Source organism: Takifugu rubripes, chromosome 17, assembly GCF_901000725.2.
Source record: "Takifugu rubripes chromosome 17, fTakRub1.2, whole genome shotgun sequence".
NCBI lineage: Eukaryota > Metazoa > Chordata > Actinopteri > Tetraodontiformes > Tetraodontidae > Takifugu > Takifugu rubripes.
In genome coordinates, this window is record NC_042301.1 from 6,480,851 (window position 1) to 6,495,245 (window position 14,395).

The following is a 14,395-nucleotide window of genomic DNA, read 5'->3' on the forward strand; positions in this document are numbered from 1 at the left end:
GTTTTACTCTTACACTGATTAGGTTTAAGGACATATTTCACCTTTTATTGCATTGGTTTTCATTAAACAATCACTGGTCCAGTGGATGATAACATACGATGATTAAAAATGTATTTAAAATAGTATAAAAAATCTGATTACATAAATACTGTAAGAAAGTACACTGCTAGTGTGTAGTATTTGAAATAGACCAGAACGTACATTCATGTCCACGTGGAATGCTTGACCGATAAATGGTGCTTGTTGCAACATTTGAAAACTAAATTGATAGAACGTTTGGAAAACAATCATAGAATCATTCACAGTTTTGAATTAAATGCTCAATTTCCTCACAATCAACATACTTGGTTGGTCTACATAATAGTTCAGCCGTGCGCATGGAAGATTCCATGTGGAATAAAATGCCTGAGAGGAGCGCGCTGTGATGTTTCTCAGGCTTTGCTTTTCTTGGTTGGAGGTTCAGTGGGAGGGACGCGGGGGCCCACGGGGGCCGGGTTGTAGGGGATCCGTGCCGGGGTCACTTTCTTTCCAATGGTCTCGATCTGCAGAAGGGAAACAAAGCCGGTGATAAAGGGTGGAGGATGTGTGGCCCATACCTGAGAGACGCGACGCCTCACCTGGAAGCCAATTTCCTGGAGGAGAGGATGCAGGTGGTCGAGCAGCCGGCGGCCATCAAAGATGAACGCCGGCTTCAGCATCTTCTTGTAGATCTTTTCATAATCCAGTTCCTGTGGTGCAAAAACTGGGCGGTGACGCCAAAGTAATGACATTCACCAAATAAAATATCCCAATAAGAGGTGAGGCCGAACCTTAAACATGTCCCACTCTGTGCAGATCACCAGCGCGTGTGCACTCTGACAGGCGTCGTAAGGGTCCGTGGTGACCGTCACCAGCTCTGACACTTGAAAGGGAAAAACGTCAGGAGGTTTTTCAAGGCTCAAATACAACCAGGAGCATTTCCTCCCTGTAATTTCTCGTTGCTCTGCATTTGAGTTCAGACACCAACGCACCTCTTTGTGGGTTGTCCTCAGAGATGTTCGGCTGGGACAGGTCGTAAACTATCTGCTCCTTTACAACTTTGGGGTCATAGATGAAGAGTTTGGCACCTTCATCCAGCAGATATTTAGAAATGTAGATACTAGAAGACTCCCTGGAGTTGCAACACAAAGACACACTCTTCTGTCAGCTCATATTGGGGCCACAGTTCAGCAGTGTGTGGACAGGTGGGGCAAAAGGAATCCAGTATCAGCAAGAATGACTTTGCATGTTTAGCCTGAACAATAATTAATCAGCTTCAGAGGCCTCCAGTGCAAACATCTGGAACAGAAGGCTACTAGAACCACGGAGGGGAGAGGAATGAATAATGACCCAAAATGAGACTAACCTTGTGTCACCTGTGTCTTTTTTGAAGGAGAAGCCCAGAAGGGCAATCTTTTTCCCTGTGACAGTGTTGAAGAGACAATCAATAATCCTGCAGGCAAACCGCCTCCTCTGGTACTCATTCATATCTATCACCTGAACAAAGGAAAGGTGGAGAATGGAGTGAATGCAGCACTGGTTCTGGTAACAGAAGACAGGTCCACTCTGCAGTGTCTCACCTGCTGCCAGTAGGAGGCCACCTCGGGCAGGTTGAGGGCTTCACAAAGGTAGACTAAATTCAGCACATCCTTCTGGAAGCAGCTTCCACCAAAACCTGAGCGGGAAGACGGATCAACTCAGAAGGTTCTGACAGTACCAGTTACCCCTAGCTCACACCTTTCCCAGGTTTTCCTCACCTACGCTGGCTTTAAGAAACTTGCTGCCTATTCTCTGGTCCATCCCAATGGCCTTGGCCACCTCCTCCACATCAGCCCCTGTGGCCTCACACAGAGCGCTGATGCTGTTGATGCTGCTGATTCGCTGTGCCAGGAAAGCATTGGCTGTCTAAACACACACACACACAGTTTGGTTTCAGCTCCTTTGGTGGAAGTGTGATGTGATGCTGGATAACAGTGAAGGTCTCACCAGTTTGGAAAGCTCTGATGACCACGTGTTGGTGGTGATGATTCGCTCTTTGGGGACCCAGTGCTCGTAGACGGCGCACAACGCTCTGATCGCCGCTTGCCCTTCGGTCGTCTCATCTCCACCGATCAGGACTCGGTCTGGCTCTTTCAGGTCTTTGACCGCTGTTCCCTCTGCAAGGAACTCTGGGTTGGACAGAACCTAAAGCCACAGGATGAGTTTAAAAAGGATCATACAGCTATAACTACTTGTGCTGTAATCAGGCCTACATGTAAATTGAGGCTGGGCTTCGTGTTGGCATCAAATATCCGCCGAATGCTCTCAGCAGCTCTGACTGGGACCGTGCTCTTCTCTGTGACGATCTTATAGCCATCAGACACCTCCACGATCCGTCGAGCACACGCCTCAATGAACTTCAGGTCGGCAGCGCGACCCTTCCCCATCCCGTAGGTCTTTGTTGGGGTGTTGACCTGTGGGGGTTACGAATTGCTTTGTGTATTAGTTTTTTAATGCAGTAAAACACCCATAAATATTGAGCTGGTTCGTTCGAAGGTGCTCTGAAGGAAGTGGTGGACTCACAGAGATGAAGACCAGGTCTGCATCCCTGATGGCTGAGTCTATGTCCGTAGAGAAAAACAAATTGGTGTTTCTGCATGATTCAACAACCTCTTTCAGGCCTGGCTGGGGTGGGGAAGACATGGAAAATGAGACAAGGAGGGTGTGTCAGTCCAAGAAACACCACATAATGGGTGAAAAATTAGTCCTGAGGGACGTGCGTAGTGAGCCTGCCCTTTACGCCAGTCACAATGACGCAACTCCTCCAGGCCCACAGTGTTATAACACTAACCGACATTACAGCCTTACGTGTTTGTGTTCAGGGGGGTGGGGGGTGACGGAAATACCTCATATATGGGAAGAGTTTCTGAATTCCAGGCTTTGATGCGAGACTCGTTGACGTCCACAACAGTCACTGTGATTTCTGGACACATCTGAGCTATCACGCTACACGTGGGCCCTCCCACATACCCGGCGCCAATGCAGCATATTCTCTTGATCTGAACCATCTGAAAATACAGAAGAAGGTTAAGAAAATGACAAATGACGGGACTGTGACCGGACATAATCTAGATTACCTTAACCCTAGATACGTCTCCACTGATAGCTAGGGCTACTCATTAACCGGCAATGATGATAATCTTGCCAGAAGCTAATAACTCTGTTTACCATCCATCCATTACCCATTTTCTACCACTTTAGCCCTGAACGTGGGAGGCTGGAGGTAATTAATGCCACCTGCCCTCAAACCGAAGTGATTTACACTGTTACTTTACTTGAACAACAGATTGTCTATCTGGACCTGAGGAAGAAACTTTCAAGATATCCATCAGAATAAAGACTATCCATCAAATTTAAACAGACACCATATTAATGATGGTTATGGCCAATATATTGATATAGTATGATACGATATCTGGTCAGGAATGATTATTATAGTAGTTTAAAGCACTTCCTTTTGGATAATTACATTCCTAATGTTAATAAAGAGCAGAGACAAACAAAGATGAAACCTGTAGCAAACTTAATGACTACTGAGATTGATGAAAGTTTAATTTTAAAACCAGTGTCAAAAAGTCCAAATCTTCGACGAAAGCGCTTCGTAGTATCGAAATCTTTTCTACATTCTTTAGTTTTTGTTCTTTAAATCTGCTAAGTCTGTCAGAAATGCGAGTCACAGCTCAGATTTTTGCACCGTTATTTCCCCTGCTGGGAATAAAGAAGCTTTCATCGCAGCTCCGCCACGTCCACCAGAAACTCTGATGCATCTCCAACATCTCACCTATGTCTCTTTAACCCGCAGCACGTTTCACTCGCTAAAATCGGATTCGGCGTCAAAAGCACCACAACCAATCGATTATCGATACCCAGCCTTTAGGCGCAGGACACAAATGAATGGCTGTCTGCGAGCAGCAGCTAGTTAGCTTAGCAACCGTTCACCAGAACACTTCACCTCTGCCAACTCGACAATCACCGAACTTCAGGAAGACGAAGATTAATTTAGCTTCTCTGGAGGCTTCTGGACCAGCAGATGTCGGTTTCGCGTTTTACAGCTTCCTGCTCTGTTCTTCTGGATAAAAACACTGAAATCACGCCGGAGTGGCTCCGATCATCTGTGACACTAGTCGGACTCTTCAGCTGTATTTAAACTATCTTGGACACTTTGGTCAGAAGGAAAAGGTGGAACCTTTTTTACCTCCAGTGGCCCAAACTCACGCTTCCGGTATGAGCTTTTCAGAATAAAACAAAAGCGCGTCTTCGACATCACCCTTTTAGAATAAACGTCTTTATAAAAGAAAAAAATCTTTTAAAATTTTAATTTCATTATTCAATGAACGATGTGTGTATGATAACAACCAAATACTGACATTTACTACACGAATTATTTTTGTTTTAATGTAGCGACCTTAAATAATTCTAACATCTGTCTGAAAAAATGTTTGTAACAAATAGTACAAAATTATAAACTCTTACGATTCTTATAAATACTACGAATCCAGTACTCACTGGGAAAAAAGATACCTTTTGAGAAAGTTCGGATTTCAGGTTTGGAACTTACAGAATTGAAATCACTGAAAGTTTAACATCTTATGATTGGAATCTAGTTGTAATTGCAAAGTAGTAAACATTGTAGTAGAAATCGTAGCAAAAGAAAAATTCCCATTTGTTAAGCAATAATCGATCAATAATAGTTTTTATTTTCGGTTGGAGATAGTTTTGCTTGGAGGGCTCCAAGGTGGATTCGCATTTCGTTTTGTTGTCTCTCTTTCTAGATATTTCCGCGTCTGGTGGAAAATATAAAAAATAAATAAGTCAAAAACTAAGGGAAATAGAATTGACTGGGAGGACTCACCAGCCAATTTTCAAACACTTCTATGGCCATTTTGTTTCTCTCTTCTTTTAAATGGCGCTCCTCCTCCGCTTTATTTTTTAAGGATTGATGCTCTTTTTTGAGCCTTTCATTAACCTTTCTTTTCATTTCAGACCTTCGGCAGAAAGAAGGGAAGAAGACAAAATAGTAGTAAAAAACAATAAATGAGACATTGTCCAACATCTTGTTTTGGCCGCTATCTACTGTAGTGAACACAAATGGTATAGCTCCATGTCGCAGACATTTACCTGAATGTGCAGGATTTTAATAGAATATAAGAATATTTTTTGTGAAAACTATGAATAAAGATGTAAGCAGTCTACAAATCAAGCTACTTTTATAGCTTCAGTTGTGAAGTATTCAATTAAAATAAAACTAAGTTGTGATTTTATACTCACCAGGAGGTAAAAGCGTATTTGCTGTCTCTCTTTCTGTCCTCATTTTTCTGCTTTTGTAACTGACTTTTCCTTTCAACTTCCCTTTGTTTTCTTAACTTTTCTTTGAGTTTTTGATCGTGCTCAAATTTCCACTTTTCATACACCTGGAACAGTTAAAGGAGATAAACACCACATCACCTATAACAAACAGGCTGTTTCTCTGTCTGGGTACCTGTTTTGCAGATTGCTTTCTTTCTTCCTTCTCTTTGATGTCTCTTTGCTCCTTTCTCATTTTAGCTTGCTTTTCTCTGGCTTTCACCTCAAGATTCTCTGCTTTACATTTTCTCCAAGCCTCATAACCTGCAGCTACAGCTTCCTTCTGGTCCTCTTGCTCCTGTATTTATTTTAAGATAACAAGTTTGAATATGGTGCTAGTGACAGTTTGATGCTGTGGAACTGAACTCAAAACATCACCTTTTCCTTTTTGTCTCTTGTGATTTCCTCTTTCTTCTTCAGCAACAGTGTCTCTTTCATTGCTTCCTTTTTCTCCCGAAGCCATTTCTGTTTCAGCAGTTGCTCATTAGTTGTCTGTGCCGCTTTTACTTACATAAACATTACAAACAATAAAAAGGAGAACGTGCACTGACATCTCTCTCGAGGAAGAAGGCCCTGGTAAACACACTGACCTGGTAAACGACAGCTCGGAGAGAATTCACAGTTTGTGGTTGAGATCCATCTACGCAGACTTTATGATCCAGAAGTTTACAGGTCCCCGAATACTTTGATTCCACCGTCTTGTACGCCAGTTTCTGAGATGTCTGAGTGGTCTTTGAGCAATTCCTCGATGTTCTACACATAACACGAACGTCTTTATACCTGCTATCGTCTGTCTTTGTAGGGAGGTGAGAGAGTTGATCTAAATGTGCTACGGGATAATGCTGAAAGGAAACATTAAGCACACTCATTGTGATGAAAAACCATCAAAGCAGGTTCTACATATGATTGGATTTACTAACAGACCCACAGCAGCAGATATGAAAGGACTTACATTCTCTTCAAATGCTCCAGAGTCTTTGCTGTCTGGGTTGTTGTTGTTGTTATCAGACACAAAGTTATCTGAAATAGGAGATTAGAAAAAAGGAATAAGAAACTAGGACTGCACAAACCCAAGTGAAGGTGCACAAGATGAAAGTTATGACCTCTGAGCTGCCACTGCTCACTGTTGCTGCATGAATTCATTCGCTCTTCTTCTGCCCACTGCATCAGGAAACACCAGAAAGACAGGCCCAGGAAGGACATACTTCTCAATATACAGCAAGATCCAAGCAGACTAACATGTGAACCAAAAGGTTCTTACAGCTGGGTCGCTTGATGTGTCGGTGTAGAGAGGAATGGATATAGAAGAGGTCTGGGGTCTGCTAAACTCCTGAGACTCTGCATCTTCTTCCACTTTATCAACAGTCTGCAGTTTCTTTCCAAATGTCCGTTGTCTTGGTTTAGGCTTTGGTGGCTCCTTCTGAGCGAGATCATCTGAGTAATAACAGTTAAGAAACATCATGTAACCGTGCCTCTGAGCCGCGAAGATGACAATAACGTAAACACACCTGCTAAGGCCAAAGCTCTGAGGTCAGCTGTTGATAACTGTGGCGTCTGGCAGCTTTCTTGTAGAACACAACTGCTCCTCTCTTCAGGGTCTGGGGGCTCCGTCTCACTGTTAACCAGTGGCAAAGCTACAATTATGTCTTCTTTGGGGTCTGATGATGATATACTTGCATCAAGAGTTGCCAATTGAGGGCGAGCAGATGCTCCTTTCTCATTTATGAACGTAGCATCTCTGTCATCATTATTTGAGTCTTGTAAAGAAAACAAATGATTGAATTTCTTCTGTTGGTGGACAGAAGAATGGACTGGATGATGTTCATGTGAGTCTGAGTCTGAGTCTTTGACGCCTTCTGAGTCAGAGCCAATTGAAAATGTATCCATGAATGAAACTCTCTTCATCCTGCCAGCTTGACCTCTGTCATCAAAAGGTTCTTTGTCAGCAACATTATTTCTATTATTTCTGTCCTCAAATGTACCGGACATCTTTTGTCTTGACTTCAGGAAGGGTAAAAAATCTGTGCAAAGGTCAAAGAAACACACATGAGCGAAATACACAATGTAAACAACAACCCCAAAGCAACATATCAACAATCAATAAAGCCATTAAAGGGTTTTTCCATCTCACCATCTTCTGCCTCGCTGAAGTCATCATAATACGAATTTTGGTCCATTTCTGTGTCTTTTGATCTGGTGGAGACCGCAGCTTTGAGTTCATCCTAAAGCAAGATATTCACATCAAAAGGACCCTTGATCAGCAAACACTTCTCTTTCATAGTGATACCAAAGAGTAAAGATCACACCTGAAATGTTGTCCTCTTTGCTGTTTTCAGGTGTTTTGTCCTTTAAGTAACAATTAAAGACAAGTTATTAGAGTCACCTAGACGTCAGACTAGACCCCCCCCCCCCCCCCATTTGGTCCTCATACATGTTCGTCCCCCTCTCCCATGTTTCTTTGTCCCAGTTCTGAAAACTCTACATCAGAGAGCACCCCCAGGATGCCCCCCCTACACACACACTAACAGCAAAGCGCCAACCAGAAGCGAGCCTCTCCGCCCAATGATTAAAGCTCAGAATCCACAATTCTAAGTGGTGAAGAGTTCTTTCAGCAAACAACTGCACTATAGAATGTTTACGTTCAGGAACTCCTCATTTATTTTCTTTATCTGAGCCATAAAGTATTTGTTGAGGAACTTGGGAAACGCCCTGACTGAGGAGCCCATTCTGTGCATTTTCAAGAAAGCCTCCCTCTTTTCCTCCGTCACATGCACCACATCCACCACCCGCCTCTCATGCAGAGGTGAACGGCAGCTGACAACATCTTACCTCGCTGGTTATAGTTTCTGACTGAAGCCATAAAAATGGGCAGCATGAACAGTTGTTGCATAGTTTCCTGCTTCAAATCAAAGCTCCTTTGACCTATTTATCATCGAAAGGTCACGTTTTAAAACTTCTTTGATCCTTTGTTGTTTTTTTTTGGTTTTAAATCCTGTTCCTGAATGGTGAGACAGTTTTGACGTGTTTGAAGGAGAGTTCATCCTCAGGTCCTCTTATGAGTCGGTTTTTGGAACTGTATATTTTAGTGGCTTTCTCCACCTTGTGGTCAGTAGATCCTTTTCCATAATCACGTTTCTGTGAGTGTAACCACCTTCTCCATCACCAAGTCACAGGAAAACATCCCCACACCTATTAGAAAATGTATAATGATATTTAATAGAGTAAGGGTCACTGATATTTAATGGCTGTATTTTATTCAACAAAAAGAGCAGCGTTTGTGATATTTGCAGCTTCTGATTCAAACCTCATCCACTCATTAAATGGAGGATTGAGCAAAATGATCAGCTGATCAGCTGGGCGTCAGCTGAGCCGGACCTCAGCACTCAGGCGATTCGGTGATCGGAACTATGGACAGGACTCAAGGGAAAACAAGACTGAACAAAGTTGTCAAACTCTGGGAAACAAACTCTCTCATCTGGGTGGAGGCAATAAGTCATACATTGGAGGACAGAGCCAGGCAAAAATCCATAAAGTCCAAAATGCCAAATGAAGTAAAACAGGAATACACTTCAACACAAGAGCAACAACAGCGCCGCAGCAGAAAAGAGGAAGGGGCGTGGCTTAAATAGGTGGAAAGGTAAGGAGACACAGGTGAAAATCATCAACTACTTAAAAAGGTGAAAACGAACAAGACTGAAAATGAGGAAAGGGATCTATCAAAATAGAACAGGAAGCAGACAATAACAAAATAAAATAGGCATAACAGGATGTAAGATTTTTGCTGCGGCTGCAAGAGATTATAATTATAGTCAAAGTGTAGAGCTTGCTAGAAGTTTAAAATGGATCAATGGTATTTTTCTTGTTTACTGATTATTTCACGTTTACAAAAAAATTAGAAGAGTCGACTGGATCATAGTCCTGTGAGTTCAAGGCGTCTCCCCCCACGTTGCATGTCCAACTTTAAAGCTCTGACACAGAAAACAGGATTGGGACGTTTTTGCAGCCTGGAAGTTAATTATGTAGAAATGGACATTATGGCAGCCACTAATGACAGCAGCGCTCATTAAGATCATGAAGTCTCTCTGCACCTAAGTAGACAGTCTTAATTCTTCTGTCATGAGAAACATCACACGCCAACATTTCTGCAAAAAATAATTTAATGTGACAGTACTTTTAAATTATACATGATAAAAATTGGGTAAACAAAATACCATTCAAGCCAAATGTGGAGCTTGTAAAATTGAGCAGCCATGACATAAAAAACCTACTAGTTCTTATAAAGAAGCATGATTTGAGAACTTGCAGATTTCAGGTTTGGAACTTGAACACAAATGACCGACTGTGAATTGTAATTTGACTAATAGAAAAATGGAAAACTGCAGATTTGCAACAAATTGTAGCCAAAGAAAAATTCTAATTTGTTCAGCAGTATTTGAAACACCTGTATTAAACTCTAATTCTTATTTTCGAAATGGTATCGTTTTATTTGGTGGATTCCAGGGTGGAGGTGGACTTTCTCGTAGTATTGTTTGGATTTGCATATCTTCTCGTTGTCTTTTATCCTCGAGAAATTTCCGTGTCTGGCAGAAAATTTGAGAAAAATCAGAATGTAATGAATTAGATAATAAAATTTATATTTAAAAAAAATTGTCAGTAGCAAATCAAAAACATTTGGAACCATAAACAGGTTCAACAACAATGAACAACACACACTAATGGCCCAAATGACTGGGTGGACTCACCAGCCAGTTTTCATATGCTTCTAAGGCCATTTGATCTCTCTCTTCTTTTAGATATTGCTCCTCCTCTACTTTGTTCTTTAGACATTTACTCTCTGTTGTGACTTTTTCATGAATTACATTTTTTTTCTTTTCAGACCTTCAGCAGAAAGAACAAAAGAGAATAAAATAATAGTAATGAGACAATGTCCAACATCCTGTTTCGGCTGCCACCGAATTGGCACGTTTGACATGGTGGATGTCAGAGACATTTATTTATTTACGGTAATGTGAAGCTTTATTTTTTAAACATTTCGAATGAAATAAAATATGAATCCGTGTAAAAATAAAAATAAAAACATGATGCAAATGGGAGATGTTCAGTCTACAAATCAAGCTACTTTTATAGCTTCAGTTGTGAAGTATTCAATTAAAATAAAATTAAGTTGTGATTTTATACTCACCAGGAGGTAAAAGCGTATTTGCTGTCTTTCCTTCTGTCCTCCTCATTTTCCTGCTTTTGTAACTGACTTTTCCTTTCAACTTCCCTTTGTTTTCTTAACTTTTCTTGGAGTTTTTGATCGTGCTCAAATTTCCACTTTTCATACACCTGGAACAGTTAAAGGAGATAAACACCACATCACCTATAACAAACAGGCTGTTTCTCTGTCTGGGTACCTGTTTTGCAGATTGCTTTCTTTCTTCCTTCTCTTTGAGGTCTCTTTGTTCCTTTCTCATTTTAGCTTGCTTTTCTCTGGCTTTCACCTCAAGATTCTCTGATTTACATTTTCTCCAAGCCTCATAAGCTGCAACTGCAGCTTCCTTCTGGCCTTCTTGCTCCTGTATTTATTTTAAGATAACAAGTTTGAATATGGTGCTAGTGACAGTTTGATGCTCTGGAACTGAACTCAAAACATCACCTTTTCCTTTTTGTCTCTTGTGATTTCCTCTTTCTTCTTCAGCAACAGTGTCTCTTTCATTGCTTCCTTTTTCTCCTGAAGCCATTTCTGTTTCAGCAGTTGCTCATTAGTTGTCTGTGCCGCTTTTACTTACATAAACATTACAAACAATAAAAAGGAAAACGTGCACTGACATCTCTCTCGAGGAAGAAGGCCCTGGTAAACACACTGACCTGGTAAACGACAGCTCGGAGAGAATTCACAGTTTGTGGTTGAGATCCATCTACGCAGACTTTATGATCCAGAAGTTTACAGGTCCCCAAATACTTTGATTCCACTGTCTTGTACAACAGTCTCTGAGATTTCTGAGTGGTCTTTGAGCAATTCCTCGATGTTCTACACATAACACCAATGTCTTTACACCATATTTCCAGAAAAAATTATCAAGTTAATTGTGGCTAGGAACTACTTACATACCTGCTATCGTCTGTCTTTGTAGTGAGGTGAGAGAGGTGATCTAACTGTCCCACGGGATAATGCTGAAAGAAAACATTAAACACACTCATTGTGATGAAAAACCATCAAAGCAGGTTCTACATATGATTGGATTTACTAACAGACCCACAGCAGCAGATATGAAATGACTTACATTCTCTTCAAATGCTCCAGAGTCTTTGCTGTCTGGGTTGTTGTTGTTGTTATCAGACACAAAGTTATCTGAAATAGGAGATTAGAAAAAAGGAATAAGAAACTAAGACTGCACAAACCCAGGTGAAGGTGCACAAGATGAAAGTTATGACCTCTGAGCTGCCACTGCTCACTGTTGCTGCATGAATTCATTCGCTCTTCTTCTGCCCACTGCATCAGGAAACACCAGAAAGACAGGCCCAGGAAGGACATACTTCTCAATATACAGCAAGATCCAAGCAGACTAACATGTGAACCAAAAGGTTCTTACAGCTGGGTCGCTTGATGTGTCGGTGTAGAGAGGAATGGATATAGAAGAGGTCTGGGGTCTGCTAAACTCCTGAGACTCTGCATCTTCTTCCACTTTATCAACAGTCTGCAATTTCTTTCCAAATGTCCGTTGTCTTGGTTTAGGCTTTGGTGGCTCCTTCTGAGCGAGATCATCTGAGTAATAACAGTTAAGAAACATCATGTAACCGGGCCTCTGAGCCGCGAAGATGACAATAACGTAAACACACCTGCTAAGGCCAAAGCTCTGAGGTCAGCTGTTGATAACTGTGGCGTCTGGCAGCTTTCTTGTAGAACACAACTGCTCCTCTCTTCAGGGTCTGGGGGCTCCGTCTCACTGTTAACCAGTGGCAAAGCTACAATTATGTCTTCTTTGGGGTCTGATGATGATATACTTGCATCAAGAGTTGCCAATTGAGGGCGAGCAGATGCTCCTTTCTCATTTATGAACGTAGCATCTCTGTCATCATTATTTGAGTCTTGTAAAGAAAACAAATGATTGAATTTCTTCTGTTGGTGGACAGAAGAATGGACTGGATGATCTTCATGTGAGTCTGAGTCTTTGACGCCTTCTGAGTCAGAGCCAATTGAAAATGTATCCATGAATGAAACTCTCTTCATCCTGCCAGCTTGACCTCTGTCATCAAAAGGTTCTTTGTCAGCAACATTATTTCTATCCTCAAATGTACCAGTCTTCTTTTGTCTTGACTTCAGGAAATGTAAAAAATCTGTGCAAAGGTCAAAGAAACACACAATAATATGATTGCAGATTGTTGACGTCTTATGAGCGAAATACACAATGAAAACAACAATCCCAAAGCAACAAATCAACAATCAATACAGCCATTAAAGGTTTTTCCATCTCACCATCTTCTGCCTCGCTGAAGTCATCAGAATAGGAATATTGGTCCATTTCTGTGTCTCTTGATCTGGCGGAGACCGCAGCTTTGAGTTCATCCTAAAACAAGATATTCACATCAAAAGGACCCTTGATCAGCAAACACTTCTCTTTCATAGTGATACCAAAGAATAAAGATCACACCTGAAATGTTGTCCTCTTTGCTGTTTTCGGCCGTGTCGTATAATTCAAAGTGCTAATTTCCTGGTTTGTCATGCTGAAATCTAAAGTTTATTCCAAGTTTACTGATATTAGCATGTTAGCATGTCGGTCTGTGGGTAACATTAAAGGCCAGATTATTATAGTTACTCAGCCGTAAATAAAAGCAGAATCACTACAGTGGTACATAAACTAGTAAATCGTCACATAACATTATTAGTAAATTAAGAATACATCGTGGAAAACCTACAGGAGTGCTACGGAACGAAAGGCACAGCACTGTTCGAAGAACGGACTCTATCGGTAACCAAGGGAAACCCCAGCGCGCTGTCCAGGGTATCAAATGAAACGCACTGTTGTTTTTGACTCGCAGTAAGAAACCTCACGATTGGTTGTCCGCAAAGATGCTGGATGACGTACCGCTTAATTATTAGTAATTTGCATGACAGTGAATAATACTGTGGGAGACACAAAAACTAAATAAAAAACATCAGAAATATGTTGAGCACTGCAAGAGGAAGTTGTTATTGTCATTAAAACGTTTATCACCTCTTAATATAACTTTATTATTAATTCCTTGTCTAGAACTACTTTGTCGTTTATTGTCAAAAGATTTATTCATTTAGATGTTTGGGACTTACAAATTTGATCCAATTATTAATAATCCATTTGATTGTATTATTAATTATTAACTTTTTTCATACCTATATACTGTATATATATATTTACAATTTTTATACAGACGATAATAAATTAACTTACATTAAATTAATCACAAAGAGATCAGGGAAAGAAAACTGTGAGCAGCAGTTTCTTTTCCTCCACACACCCGTTCTGTGCATGGCTTCCTGAACTGAGTCAGCAACTGTGGAAGCAGACCAAACAAGTCAGCCGCTGATGCACCAAAAAGCTGCATTGGGCAAAAACCTTATCAGGCAGCTTGTGCTCATTGCAAGCCTCACCAGACAGCGTCAGACCATGTCAGATATACACGACCGAGATAAGGGTCTTTGATTCACTCAATGTCCACGTTTACTTTTACTTGTGTCTGAATTGTCTCACAACTTCAGCTTGAGTGTGATAAGGACAATACAAACAGCAGCTAAAGGGTCCGAAAATGTGGCAATATCAGCTGCATCCCTGAACTCCCAAATCCCACGATATTTACAAAAAATTTAATCCACTTAAGATGGAGGACATACCATTGTTCGACAATATGGTCACTTTCTGGGTAGACCAGGTTGTTTGTAATAAATCTACAAACACCCATGACAGAAGTAATCTTTATTTTAAAGGAGTCCATGAGAGATAGATAAAAAGCCTTCTTCAGAAGGTAATGTGCAAAT

The 14,395-nt window shown here is 41.1% G+C and overlaps 3 protein-coding genes across 4 annotated transcripts; all 3 read right to left on the minus strand.

Annotated features, from left to right (window-relative positions):
• Positions 1-23: 23 nt before the first annotated feature.
• On the minus strand, positions 24-4,267 carry ugdh (UDP-glucose 6-dehydrogenase). The gene is made up of 12 exons (XM_003972157.3): positions 4,010-4,267; positions 2,904-3,065; positions 2,581-2,682; positions 2,271-2,471; positions 2,005-2,202; positions 1,776-1,923; positions 1,599-1,693; positions 1,385-1,515; positions 1,011-1,150; positions 810-901; positions 618-728; positions 24-542 (listed from the first exon to the last, which is right to left on the minus strand). The coding sequence occupies exons 2-12, from the start codon at positions 3,063-3,065 to the stop codon at positions 432-434; spliced, it is 1,491 nt and encodes a 496-aa protein (XP_003972206.1). The 5' UTR covers positions 4,010-4,267; the 3' UTR covers positions 24-431.
• A 63-nt stretch (positions 4,268-4,330) lies between these two features.
• On the minus strand, positions 4,331-6,522 carry LOC105417655 (microtubule-associated protein 9-like). Its single transcript, XM_011612588.2, has 8 exons — positions 6,504-6,522; positions 6,353-6,420; positions 5,991-6,153; positions 5,779-5,865; positions 5,537-5,698; positions 5,326-5,468; positions 4,910-5,042; positions 4,331-4,841 (listed from the first exon to the last, which is right to left on the minus strand). Exons 4-8 carry the CDS (start codon positions 5,836-5,838, stop codon positions 4,752-4,754), a joined length of 588 nt encoding a protein of 195 aa, XP_011610890.1. The 5' UTR covers positions 5,839-5,865; positions 5,991-6,153; positions 6,353-6,420; positions 6,504-6,522; the 3' UTR covers positions 4,331-4,751.
• Positions 6,523-9,556: 3,034 nt separating this feature from the next.
• Positions 9,557-13,399, minus strand: LOC101066728 (microtubule-associated protein 9-like). 2 transcript variants are annotated; one of them, XM_011612591.2, is made up of 14 exons: positions 13,300-13,399; positions 13,035-13,162; positions 12,860-12,950; positions 12,223-12,720; positions 11,976-12,148; positions 11,818-11,875; positions 11,667-11,734; positions 11,495-11,556; positions 11,251-11,413; positions 11,039-11,125; positions 10,797-10,958; positions 10,583-10,728; positions 10,143-10,278; positions 9,557-9,980 (listed from the first exon to the last, which is right to left on the minus strand). In XM_011612591.2, the coding sequence occupies exons 2-14, from the start codon at positions 13,104-13,106 to the stop codon at positions 9,861-9,863; spliced, it is 1,836 nt and encodes a 611-aa protein (XP_011610893.2). In that variant the 5' UTR covers positions 13,107-13,162; positions 13,300-13,399; the 3' UTR covers positions 9,557-9,860. The 2 variants fall into 2 exon arrangements, with proteins under 2 accessions (XP_011610893.2, XP_011610892.2); XM_011612590.2 differs by having other exon boundaries at positions 13,035-13,388.
• Between the last annotated feature and the right edge of the window lie 996 nt (positions 13,400-14,395).